The sequence below is a fragment of the Pristis pectinata genome, chromosome 19 (assembly GCF_009764475.1).
Source record: "Pristis pectinata isolate sPriPec2 chromosome 19, sPriPec2.1.pri, whole genome shotgun sequence".
Lineage (NCBI taxonomy): Eukaryota > Metazoa > Chordata > Chondrichthyes > Rhinopristiformes > Pristidae > Pristis > Pristis pectinata.
Window position 1 is genome coordinate 30,511,030 of NC_067423.1, and position 13,187 is coordinate 30,524,216.

Below are 13,187 nucleotides of genomic sequence, written 5' to 3' on the forward strand. Positions count from 1 at the left end.
AGGATAATTCATCTGAAAACATAAGTGAAATTATACACTTGATTTGTTTCTGCAATGGTCAGAACTCACCATTTTTGTTTTTAAAAAGCAATTGGTATTTTTCAGGAATGTGATCCAATATTTGTAATTGTGCTTGAATGAGAAGCTTGAACTTTTTGCCATCTGAGGCCAACCATGATAGAGTAGTTGTTTGGTTTATTCCGCAGCATAAGTTTTTCAGAACAGCATCTTTGGTGTAATTAGATCTCCGTTTGATAGGAAACGAACATGAAGTTCAATCACCCAAGTTACCTCCCTTAAAGCACCAACTTAGACAACTCAGCCAAACCCAGTCAGAACTTTCTTGCAAAAGTTAGGCACAACTTGTATGTGATTGATGTTTTTTTTTCCTCATGAGGTCTCGAAGGACAGACCTGAAAAACCACATCCTGGAGCATTCCTTTGAAATATTGGGAAAGTTATACTAAGTGTAGCAGATGTGCATGGAAAGTATTTTTTCAGTGTATCCTCAATCAGATCCATTGTCAGAATGAATGTACAAAAAAGTTAATTATACAAACAGTACATTCCTTAGAAGTCATTGAAATCTTCAGCCTGGATGTGTATATGCAGACCCTGGAAGTAATCACTTTTGTAAAAAAAAACAGATTTAGAATGTAGGGAAGAAGGAGCTCAATAGAGGCATTTGAGTGCCAGAGGGCAATTAGAGTCAAGGCTGTGACTAGAAAAATTTTAAAAATAAGTCGATGTCTTTAACATCAAAATCCAATCCTCAGTATTTATTTAGTTCCAATGCCTTTAGTCCTTCCAGCAGATAGTGTAAGAGTTGCAAAGAATGGGCCTGGTGATTTAAAAGGAGCAGAGTAAACAGCTGCCCTAAACTTAAGTGTGTTGTTTCTGCTGGAGGAAAAAGTAGGAAATAGAGGCAGAAGAGCAGAGGAAAAGTGCACAAGATAATGTGGCTGTGTTCAGGGTGAGCAGGTCATCAGTTGTTCTACTTCCCTTTTTAAAAATGTTAATCAACTGTACATTTTTGGTCTTCTCATTCCATATTCTGTAAATCCTATGATAGTTCTTCCACCCCCAATTCTTCTTCTGAGACTGCAACTCCAAATTAAGCAGAGATGGCACTGTACACTCCAGAGCCCCTGAATCAGCATGAAAGAAATTTTCAAATACATGCTCATAACTGTTTCTCTCTGCACAGCTGCTGCCTGACATGCTAAACTATTCATAGCATGTCTTTTCCTTTTTAAAAATTGGCAAAATAGTTAAGGACTTTGTTTAAGTCTGTTCTTGGGCTTGGTGTTGCCACCCATACATAGCATTACTTCCAGATTAGTTGTAATGTTTTCAAACAATAGCCTCAGGGTTTGCTCAGGTTTATGACTGCAATGGTAGTTAGTAAATGGCAGTTTCAGTGTAGAAGTAGAATATAGCCCTTGTCCTCCCTCTATTAAAAGGTGCAGTGTCTTTTCCACTGAAATGCTTCCAGAAGACTGATTTCTCTTGTGACAATGACTTTTTTGCTCATGTAAATAAATTGTCAGTAGTGTGTAATTCCTACACAAACTACTTTAAAAGAAAAGCATTTATTATTCAAATGGTTACTAAATCCATGTCACATCTAGTGTGATGGCAATAAATGGGTTAAACATTGGCTACAAAAAAGTTGGCTACACTTCAATTTTTTTACTTCATTGAATTTAGTTTCTAAAAATGAATACTACAAAAATACTGAGTTTAGATTGCATTTTATATTTTAAACATTAACTTCTACTGAACATAAAGTGCTTGGAGTAAAAGATGCACTTTTTAATACATTATTTTTAAAAAATTAGGCTGGGAATCGATTGTTCTTCAGCATTAGTAGAGTACTGACAGGCAACTTTAAATTTGTAGTTGTCAGTGAAATGATCCTCATTATAAACAAGTACTATAGATAGCAACTTTCTGACTGATTGTCTGTAGCAATGTGCGTACATCATCTTCCAGTTTTACCAACTGTTGTGCTTTTTCCTCCAAGGCTTTTTGGTTTTCTTCGTAGCTTTTTTCCAGTTCTGTTGAAGACAAAATATTTGAAAATTGATTTTGAGATTTTGGTCTGGCTGCACATTTGCTATTCAGTTGGATTTTGTACCACAGTTTTCAGTATCTAATACAATAGTTATAAATTGACTGATAAGAAAATCAATTTTAAAAGTTGCCATTATAACCACAACCAAATAATTTACCACCAATAGTATCCAGGTGAAAAAGCAATAAAGGCTTCAGGTTAGACTGAGACACTTAAATTTGTTTGGAATAGAAGGTTGGTGCTCAAACAACGTTCCCCAGCCGCCTTCAAACTAGGGTTATGGATGTGAAACACACGAATGTGTTAATCACCCCTGATAAACTATGCCAGCCAATTGGAAGCTGTAACAATTATTACCCCTCAGTCCTCAACTCACCCACCCTAACTGGTGGGATGAGGGGGCTAGATAAAGATCAAGTGTACAATAGAGAGAGCAGTTTGGGAGGGGTTGACAAGGACATCTGGTCTGTAGGTTTGGTGCAAATGCCTCTTCTAGCCACATATCAGCACCAATGCAGGGTGAATGGTGAAGTCCTGCACAGCACAGAAGTCAAAGACAAACCCATAAAAATACTTCAACAGACAGTTTAAGCCATTGCCCCACCAACTAAACCATCAAAACTTCGACATTGTAAAATATTTAAAAACTAAAAATTTTTTAGTGAAATAACTTGAATTTTAAAAATGTTAATCTTTCTCCCTCATAACTTTGATGAAGTAAATGGAGTGGCTATGACAATTCCAGCTTTGGAATGTGGTCAAAATGACAACTACAGGGACCTCTCAGGAAGGTTGGAATTCTGCATGCATGCAAGTGACCCTCCAAAGTGATGTGAATTGTTAATAAGGCCCTCTCTGCTGAAAGATTGTACGCTACTAGCATACATGGACTCTTCTGATTTCTGAAAGAAGGTTCACATGTGCTTTTCAAAATGGTCAAAGAAATGCTGTGTATTGTTCAGCTACAGTAAATCAAAGATTTGATCGCTCAGGTTAATTGTTACCATGTGCCAAGATCTGGATAGCCTGCAGCAGAAGTCAAATATGAAGGCTAATAAATTCCAGCCATGATTAATCTGCAGAAAAAGAACTTGGTTTAGATATTACTTACCCAATAACTTTTAACAGGATTGAAGAGACTGAAATTCAGTCTTGCCTGGCTGTGTTCAATAATCAGAATCAGGTTTATTATCACTCTTATATTACATGAAATGTATTGTTTTGTGGCAGCAGTACAGTGCAGTCAATTATTATAAATTACAAAATAAATATAAAAGATAAAAAGGAATAATGAGGCAGTGTTCACGGACTGTTCAGAAATCTGATGACGGGAAGAAGCTGTTCCTGAATCATTGAGTGTAGGCGTTCCTGTACCACCTCCCTAATGGTAGTAATGAGAAGAGGGCATGTCCTGGCTGGTGAGGGTCCTTAATGATGGATGCTGCCTTCTTGAGGCACTGCCTCTTGAAGATGTCCTCGATGGCAGGGAGGGTTGTGCCCGTGACGGAGCTGGCTGATTCTACAAGCTTCTGCAGCCTCGAGATCCTGTGCACTGGAGCCTCCATACCAGGTTGTGATGCAACCGTCAGAATGCTCTCCATCGTACATCTATAGAAATTTGCAAGAGCCTTTGGTGACATTCCAAATCTCCTCAAACTTTTAAAGGAGTCATTGATGTACCTTCTTCATGATTGCATTAATGTGTTGGTCTCAGGAACTTGAAGGTGCTCACACTTTCCACCACTTACCCCTCAATGAAGGCTAGTGTGTTTCTCCTGAGTTCCCCTCCCTGAAGTCCACAATCAATTCCTTGGTCATGCTGACGTTGAGTGCAAGGTTATTGTGACACTACTCAACCAGCCAGTCTATCTCACTCCTGTAGTACGCCTCCTCGTTGCCATCTGAGATTTTACCAACAACAGTCGTGTCATCTGTGAATTTATTAATGGCATTTGAGCTGTGCTCAGCCACACAGTCATGAGTGTAGCGAAAGTAGAGCAGTGGGCTAAGCACACATCCTTCAGATGTATCTGTGTTGATTGTCAATGAGGAGATGTCATCACAGATCTGTACTGACTGTGGTCTCCCAGTGAGGAAGTAGAGAATCCAATTGCAGAGGGTGGTACAGAGTCACAGGTTTAGGAGCTTGGTAATTAATACTGAGAGGGTGATGGTATTGAACACAGCTATAATCGATAAACAGCAATATTTCTAAAACATGATGTTACCAAGGAGAGAATTGAAAGATCTGGGATAGTCAAGTGACCTTCAATGGCTGGCAGACATCAAGACTCCAGCAGAAAGCAATGCAGAAAGGATCTTGTGCAAAATGCTAAAGTTACTGATTTTCAGCACCACTAACTGATAATCTTTTGCCAGTATACTAACAGTTCAATTTACGAATTACATTAACACCATAGTAAAATCTGAAAATATGGCACACTCGTACCTTTGATGGTGCCAGACCAGCAGATTTTCTGGATTGTTGGACGTTAATCAACCTTAATATACTAACATATTTTAGTTTTTCCAGATGTTATACTGTATTTTAAGAAACTTCACAGTGAACCCCAGTAAGGTTAAAAAAAAGTATGGGAACCAAGGCCCTGACGCAACAGGAGGGCCCAGGTGCCGAACCATCAGGATTTCTGAATGGTCAGATCGCTGCTTATCAGTTTTTCTGCAGTTGGTGGAGATCAAAATTATTCTGTTCAAGTCAGAACAATGTTTAAATTGCAAATTTTATCCAAACATAACAAAAAGCCTTTACTGATGTGTTAAGTCTAATGAACTGTCACTTCAAATTTGAACGGCAGTACAGTAAACTTCCAATAATCCATTATCCAAGTATTCGGGGTTGCTGATGGCTCAGTATCTGGTTCACCAGGGCCCTGGTTCCCATCTGCTCTTTTAAATCTTCCCATGAACCAAGCAAGTTTGTTATTTTACTGTAACATTTCAAAAATGTCAATTTAAGTGTGTTGGAGTATTAATAGAAATAATAACCAATAGTCCCGATAATCTATTCAAACGGCACCGTCCCGAGGGTACCAGATTAATGGAGTTTTAATTGAGTGCTCTGCCATAAACAAGGAATTTGTGTATGAGCCAACATCCCCGACACAGCTTTCCCCTGCTTCTCTGGGTACTCAGCACTGACTGAAAAATTCAATCTGGACAAGTTTCTATCCTTTTGAAGAGCAACTACGAGAATATTTGAGTATTTCGTTGAGATTTTGGCTGGGTAGCTTCTGTTATTTCTGCCAGAAACAAGCAGAGTATTAGTCATATTGAACAGCTGGGCCAAACTCCATTCTACTCATTACAATAGTTTACGATATCAAGTATAATTCCAAATTAAATTTAATTTCTGCGAGAAGCTTTTTGGTTTACATTTGTGTTACTCTACCACACACGTCACATTCAGTCCAGTACTTACTTTTCAATAACTCCAGCTTCCGGCTTGCATCTGCTAACAACGATTCAGCCTCGCTTTGCAACATCTTTGCTTTCTTTTGAGCATCAGAAGCCGCATCTGATTTTTTTTCAATGGTGTCTTCTACAATACCGTACTTTTCTTTAAGGACAGTGTCAAGAACCTAGGTTTAAAAACAGCCTTGTTAGGTACAGTAAACCACTCACAATGGATAGGCAACTGGTTTTGGGGGACAACTCGTTTGGGAAGCTATATTAAATGCCAGCCATTTCCTGTCGAGTGTCATACCCTTTGAGGAAATAATACATGATTTACAACAAATATAATAAGGCACAAAAATGCAACTGGAACAATGGATGAACCATAGATTGCAAGAGAAATTAAAGGATGGTATTAAAGAAAAAGGCTTATAAAGTTGTCAGAAAAGCAGTAAGCCTGAGGATTAGGAGTATTATAGAATTCAGAAAGAAACTGATAAAAGGAAGGGAAATAGAATGAACGTAAACTAGTAATAAACTTTAAAACTGACCACAGGATCTTCTCCAGGAATGTAAAAAAACTCATTGGCAAGAGCACATGAAGCAGCAACTGGCACAAAGTGAGTGGGGTCTGCAGTGACACTGACTCACAGAGAGCCTACCTGTGAGCTCATCACCATATGGAGACCACTTGCAGAATTGGGGGTGATATGGGATGACATGGTGTTTCAGAAGTGAGGCTGTCGATTGGGACATTGGGGCAGGTAAGCATTTCCACTACTATTAAGTTTTAAACAGTTTAAGATAATGACAAGGTGATCAGTAACATCTTTAATTAAGAGGGCAACTAACCTAATGAGATTTTCTATTTGGATTACATTTTATGTTAAAAGGCTTTTTTTTAAAAAAAGTAATTACAAGAACGGCAGAGGAGCCAGGTCCCAAGTGTTGAATGGCCTGCAGCACGTGAAAATTACTCGATGCTCCTTCAGTGTTAATGACCCATCTGCAGGAAATGCCCACACTCAGCTTGACCAGCTTTCAAAGCTTTCTGTATGCACACTAGACTGAGCTCTGTGACTAGCACATTTTCAGAGGTGGTCATCCTACAAGCTTGAAGAAATACAGTCAGAGGTATTTGGTGCCCACTATGTGATGGAAGGGAGACAGGCATGAAGGGCAGGGAAGCCCTGGAGTGCATCTCACTCCAGAATCAGCTTTCCATGTTGAGAAACACTTCCTCTGGGAATGTTCCTTTGGTTTTTGCAGTCAGAGTCTAGGACAATAACAGTAGGAGACTTGATCGGAGGGGTGGGGGTGGGGCGGGGTGGGAGAGGAGAAGTAGACAGGCACTCCTGCAGCCAAAGACACTAATCCAGAATATGTGTTGCCTCCTTGATGCCAGGCTCAAAGGTGTCACAGAATAGTTGCAGGGCATTCCCAGTGCTGGGAGTTGGGGGGTGGGGAGGAGGAAAACAAATGACTGTCAGAGTTTACAGTTCACATTGTACTAATGATATTCTGGAGTTGTCAAAAAGATTGAGATGGCTGTTCTCCAGAGTTTAGAAGAATGAGTACATCCAATTGAAACAAATAATTCTTAGATGACGTGGTAGGGTGGGTGCAGGAAGTTGGCCAAGGAATCTTGAACTGAAGGTCACTGTCTCAAAATAAGGGACAGGCCACTTAAAACAAAAGATGAGGAGTAATTCCTTCCTGAAGATGTTGTATCTTTGTAATTCATTACCCCAAAGGACTATGGTGCCTTGATCATTGCTTGCATTTTTCATAGATATCTGGATATTTAAAAGAAATCAAGTGACATGAAGATAGTACAGGAAAAATGTTCAAGCTCGAAGTTCAGCCATACTCCTATTTTAATGGTAGAGCAGCCTCAAGGGTCTCAATGGACAACTGCTTCTCTTATTTCATGTTCTTTATCATAAGATGGCATTGGTCTTGTATAACTACTTTCCAACCAATCTTTAAAAAGGAGCACTGGGCAGCCCCAGAAAAAGGAAAATTGTAAATGCTCAGCAATTTTGTTAACTATCAGGTTTCTTGAAAAGGAGAAAATAGAAAGTAAAGGACTTCCATTTTTTCAGCAGCTTGCATATTTTCTGGACATCCAAAGCACTTGAGGAGGATACCTCAGTATCTGCTAAGTATAGTTACTGTTATAGCAACAGAAAAGCAAGTATCATTGTTTGTAGATCCATATGATTAGATAAATTGTTTGATGCCAGATGAAGAACAAATATAGGCCACAAAACCACAAACACTGCTGCTCCACTTTAAATTGAACTGTTGGATCAATCATATTCATTTTCAGGCAGACACAAACTCAGCTTAGCACCCAATTGGAAAGGTAATATAGTCAACAATGCAATATTCTCATCAATTAAGACGAAAACTTCTGTATTATGCTGAGATCTGAGAGTTTGGACTTGAATGTAATATTTGTCTGAGGCAAAAGTGCTCCCATTCAGGTAACGATATCCAGGCACCAGAACAGACACCAAAAAGATCAACCAAACTGATAACTAGTATAAAGCATCTAAGATGAGAAAAAACAGGTGTTTAGATAAAACTCAGCAGGAAGAAAATAAGGGAACCAATAGATACAGCATGCAAATACTTATTCTGAAATACCAACTACCCCTCTAAAATGAGGAAAACATGATAGAGTCAGTAATAGTGATTTCTATAGTAGGCCATAATTAGCAAATAATTAATGCAATACCATTTTTAAAACTCAACAGGCCAGTAAAATATTTTCCAGTTTAAATGTTAATTCTAGTTGAATGAAAGCAGCAGTGTTAATTGTAGTAATTCATACAAGATTCAAGACCAGATCCATCAAGACTGGATCCTATCAGGTAAACCTGAAGAACTCAGAGATACCATTGGATTAAAGAAGGTAGTTAAATTTCCTGGCTAACATTCCTCTCAATTAATGAATACTCACAACAAAAATTGGTTCCAAATTTCGCTTAAAGCATTTTGGGAAATTCTAGAGTTCCATACAAATATTTATATGCAAATTAATGCCTACCTGTTTGGCCTCAGTTGCAGCCTGCTTTACTCTCTCTGCTGTTTCTCCTATGTTTTCTGCAGCATTTGTATTGTCAGCAGTCTTTTGCTTTAGTTCATTAATATCTTTTTCAATCCGTGCTAAGCGTACAGTAGCATTGTTGAGACTTTGTTCTGATGCAACAGTCTCAGATTCAATCTAAAATGTATTCAAAGAGACAAAAATTTACAGGATAGTACAAACATATAATGCAAGCACAATTCATTTCCTGCCATTGTAACTTAGAAGCAACAGTTCAACACTATATCAATCAACACATTTTCAGTCAGATAATACTTCTGGTGTGTAAAGATCTGGTCTCGTTTTTGACAAGTTTTTCCAACAGACAGTAACAGGAACCTTCACAAACCCATTATCCAGGCGGAAGGAACTGTGGGACAGGGAAGAAACACCTTGTCACTGAACTAAGGAAGACTCCTGGTTTTGTCTTCTTCCAAAGACAATATACTGCCTTCCACAAAGCTATGGACGTTGTGGCCAGCTGCTCCAACAAATGACAGTTTGCATGTAACAACACATGTAACAGTGGCCTTAAGTCCCAAACCAAGCATTTCAACCAGCCTATCAAGGTGTAGATGGTGGCACCTCATTTCTCAGGTCACTGTGGTTTCACAGGCTGGACATACGAGTGGGAGGCTTATCGTGTCATACGAAAGAAGAATGAAAGGAACTGAGAATGTAATGATCTGGAAAATTTAGTAGCTTCAGATAAATACAAATTCTGGGCAAATCAGAGATTGAATACAAGGTTAGTCTGCATCCACTATTAGCATTATGTAGTTAAATCAATCTTCCTTAATATAGCTAACCCAAGTGCAACAAATTCTATTAACCCTGTAACATTGATTTGTTATGTATGCAAACTTGCAGGACATTTTGTTGCAATACCCATGGACTTTTCAATTCTTTGCTACTTTCTTTGCCATTAGTTAGATTTGTTTTACATTTCATTTAGATAAGTTTAAACAAACAGTTGTCTGTCTGCAAGCATGAATGGATTATTGAAGCAGACAAAGCCACATGCTAAAACTGAAGATGAGACAGAGATAAAAGACAGTTTTAATTGGAATAGATTACACTGTGCATTTGCTGTCAAACAAATATGCACTTAGGAGTCTGTAATAGTTAACTTTGCTCTTGTTCTTTGATCTAATCACAGAAGTCACAGTGCCTTGGAGTGAGCTTGGACTATTTTGTTGATACAAATGGCAATGCAGCTGCAGGCAATGAATGAAATACCGGCATTTTATCAGGAAACATGAACCTACAAAAGACAGTTCAAAGACTCTTCAGACTACAACATCAGCACCCAGCTTAGTGCTCTGGGGTTAGCTTTAAATTCACAAGTATCAGACGACAGAATCATGGCGATTTAACACATTTAATTGAATCTGACAGGGATTAAATACAATTCTAGAACAAAATCCTAACGAGAAAACTAAATTTCTAATTTGTAGCCACTTTTGAAGAATGGTTATTTAACAAATATTTCAGCCAGCTCAAAAGGTAAATTCCTAAATCCTTTCCATGGCTTGGTGGGTGGATTCCACACCTCATATGAGCTGTCCAGACCATGAAACTCTCAGATTCCTGGTATGTGTGGATTGTCAATTCAGCTGGGGGCACTGCAAATACCCTCAGTATGTCTGGACTGTGGATGACCACAGTAATCCACTCAGGATTCCCAATCGTGATCATTATTTTGTAATGTTCTATCTAAGTTTACAGAGCCATATTAGTCCAACTCAGCTACAACATCCAAACAACTCACTGACAACATTAACTTTGTATCTACAGCAAGTATGATGTTGTCAAGATTTATTCAAAAGGAAACAGTACATTTGTAAGAATCCAATTTTTGGGGCTGTGAAGTGAGGGAAAATTGAATTACAATAAATTATTCATTTCTCACAGATTAGCACCAATGTCCACAAAAGAGAAAAGAAAGATCAACAATTTTTGCTGACAAAAAAAACAAACAATACATCATTGCTGTGAAAGAATGTCAAATGACTGATAAAGATTGTTTAAAAAAGGTTTATCTTATTTCCATGCAAAGCGAGATGGAGGAAACATTAATAAACTGACATGAACAGATGATTGTGGTCACTTCGGACCAATGAATATTAAGACTACAGTAAAACTGAGATCTGATTTAATGTTTCAAGGATATCTGAAGCTGTACTATAGTGATCACAACTTAAGTATCGGCATATTGCATAAATAGTCACATACTGAAGTCAGAAGATCTTGTGTTCCCTCAATGTCTTCATTAGCCTGTTTGATGGCCTTTGTTGCTGAATTTTGTGCCCTTTCAGCTTCATGCAAGGCCTCCTTTACACGATCAGCTGAGACTTTAAGATCTGTTGCACGAATTCTGTAAAGGCATAGAGGGCAAGGGAGACATTCCATTTAAAAAGAAATAATCACTTCCATTGTAGGGTTTTTAATCTAATTGGATTAGTTCCTGGAGGTTTGAGCAGTCCAAAATACATTAAAATGAAGAACTTCAAACAACATGCCAGGAAACCAGTAATTTGTAAGGTGGGTTTTCATGTGAATACCGATAGCCACTGGGTTTTAGGTGACAGATGGTAGCAACTGAAAAAAATTAAAGATTACATTAACATATTGAATTTAGGAAATCAGTTACTGACTTTGAAAGACAAGAGGTTTTGCAGATGCTGGAATCTGGAGCAACAGACACAAAACGTTGGAGGAACTCGGAAAGTCAGGCAGCATCTACGGAGGGAAATAAACAGTTGACATTTCGGGTTGAGACCCTTTATCCAGTCCTGATGAAGGGTCTCGACTTGAAACGTTGACTGTTTATTTCGCTCCGTAGATGCTGCCTGACCTGCTGAGTTCCTCCAGCATTTTGTGCATGTTGCACTGGCTTTGAAGGAGTATGCTTAATATACTGTTAAGATGAGAGGACCAGTAGAAAATATTAATTTTAAATGAAGGACGTAGCTAGTAGGTAAAGCAATTTTGACTTACCTGGATCTCCTGGCCTCATCTAGTAGTGTTTCTGCTCTTTCAATGTCTGCTGCACTCTGGTTTAGGATCACCTCTACATCTGACAGACTCTCTACCCGGACACGAATGTCATTGGTCAGGTCCTGAAGCTGCTGTGGAGTAGTTGGCATTTCTAATTTCAATACTTCATTGGCAACAGCTTCAATGCTCTCTAAATCAGCACCATCCTCTGCAGGGGAAGTAAATAAACCTGTTGAAATACTTCTGGATTAAATAATTAATGTTTTAAAGGAAAATGGTGTGCAATATGTCGCTGCAAAAAAAGATAACCCAAAATATGATTCATCAGTCTGGAATTATCTTTCAGGACGTCACTGAGGAAAGACCAAAATGCTGTCTTTTGCGGCTGGATCTTGATTCATCTACACTTGATCTTTAATGTGAAAAATAAATCTAGTTGTTTCAACTGCAACAAAATTCTACACTAAAGAGAAGTTTCACTGAAATTGCTGCACTTAAAGGAGAAGGTTGCAATAAAACAAATGAAAAAATTTTATAATTTAATTGTTTATGAATGCACCCTCTTAGGTTTATCATCTTCTCAAGGACGTCATGATCAATTGTCTAAATATGTAAAGGCGTTAATAACAAATCTTGCAAACTCAAAATTCCAAAATGTCGACTATTTCTGCCTAATGGATATAGACACTGAAATATTGTGTGAATATGCCACGTAGATTTTAACTACTTGCAATCCGTTTCCAAGATGCTGTACTCGTATGATAAAAGAGCAGCATCACCACCGTTAGTTCCTCCACTACAGATGGAAGAGAATGGCAACTTTTAGAAGTTCCCAATGAAAGCCTCTCTTGGAAATGGCCTCAATTAACAATAACACAGGTATTCTAACTAGTGACTGGAACATGTTCAAAAGTGTTATTCAGTTTGAGACATCTACAATCTTGCAAGAGAAGCCCTTCAATTCAAGAATCTTCATTGCAGGTTAATGGAAATATTTGTATGGATATGACTTAAAGGTCATTTTATGGGTTGGTATTTTGAGGGCTTTGAATACATTATCATGGTACATCACATCATGTCCTTTGCTTTTTAAATAGGAGGCAACACAAACCATATTCAAATGATGGACTGCAGTTAATATTGTCTGGCTTTGGGTATCTGGGGAAAATAATTACTATAAAACATGTATAACAAATGTGTTAAGATGATACCTAGGATAAGCAGCTTTAATTAGGATTAAAATGTCTTTGTTTTAGTGAAAAGAAATCTGAAAAAAAAGGACTTCTAAATTGTTATTTTGATCAGGTAAAGGAGAAATAATTTCTTTAGGTTGTTGAGGCAATACACAAACAATAAATTTAAGAACATCAGAAGAATGAAAAGGAAGTATTGTAATTGTGCAAAGGATTGTAAAGACTTAATGTCTTATCGAGAAAAATTGTGTTAAAATACAAGGGGCTTGAGGTCAGGGTACAGGAATGGTACAAAGTAGCTAGCTCCAAGAGATATGGCACAGTTATAGGAAATCCCCAATCAGTAAATTGCTGAGTAAACTTGGCAATATGCAATCCTGCTTTTGGGGCTATGTATTTTTCATTCCAG

The 13,187-nt window shown here is 38.0% G+C and overlaps 1 protein-coding gene across 1 annotated transcript in view; it reads right to left on the reverse strand.

Annotated features, from left to right (window-relative positions):
• The window catches only part of lamb1a (laminin, beta 1a), a 72,926-nt gene continuing 59,739 nt past the window's right edge, over nucleotides 1-13,187 (reverse strand). The window contains exons 29-33 of the mRNA XM_052033675.1: nucleotides 11,586-11,793; nucleotides 10,821-10,962; nucleotides 8,547-8,723; nucleotides 5,517-5,676; nucleotides 1-2,060 (exon numbers count right to left, since the gene is read on the reverse strand). Of these exons, the coding sequence (XP_051889635.1) occupies nucleotides 1,924-2,060; nucleotides 5,517-5,676; nucleotides 8,547-8,723; nucleotides 10,821-10,962; nucleotides 11,586-11,793 (824 nt within the window). The 3' untranslated portion in view covers nucleotides 1-1,923. The remainder of the gene's footprint in view (nucleotides 2,061-5,516; nucleotides 5,677-8,546; nucleotides 8,724-10,820; nucleotides 10,963-11,585; nucleotides 11,794-13,187) is intronic.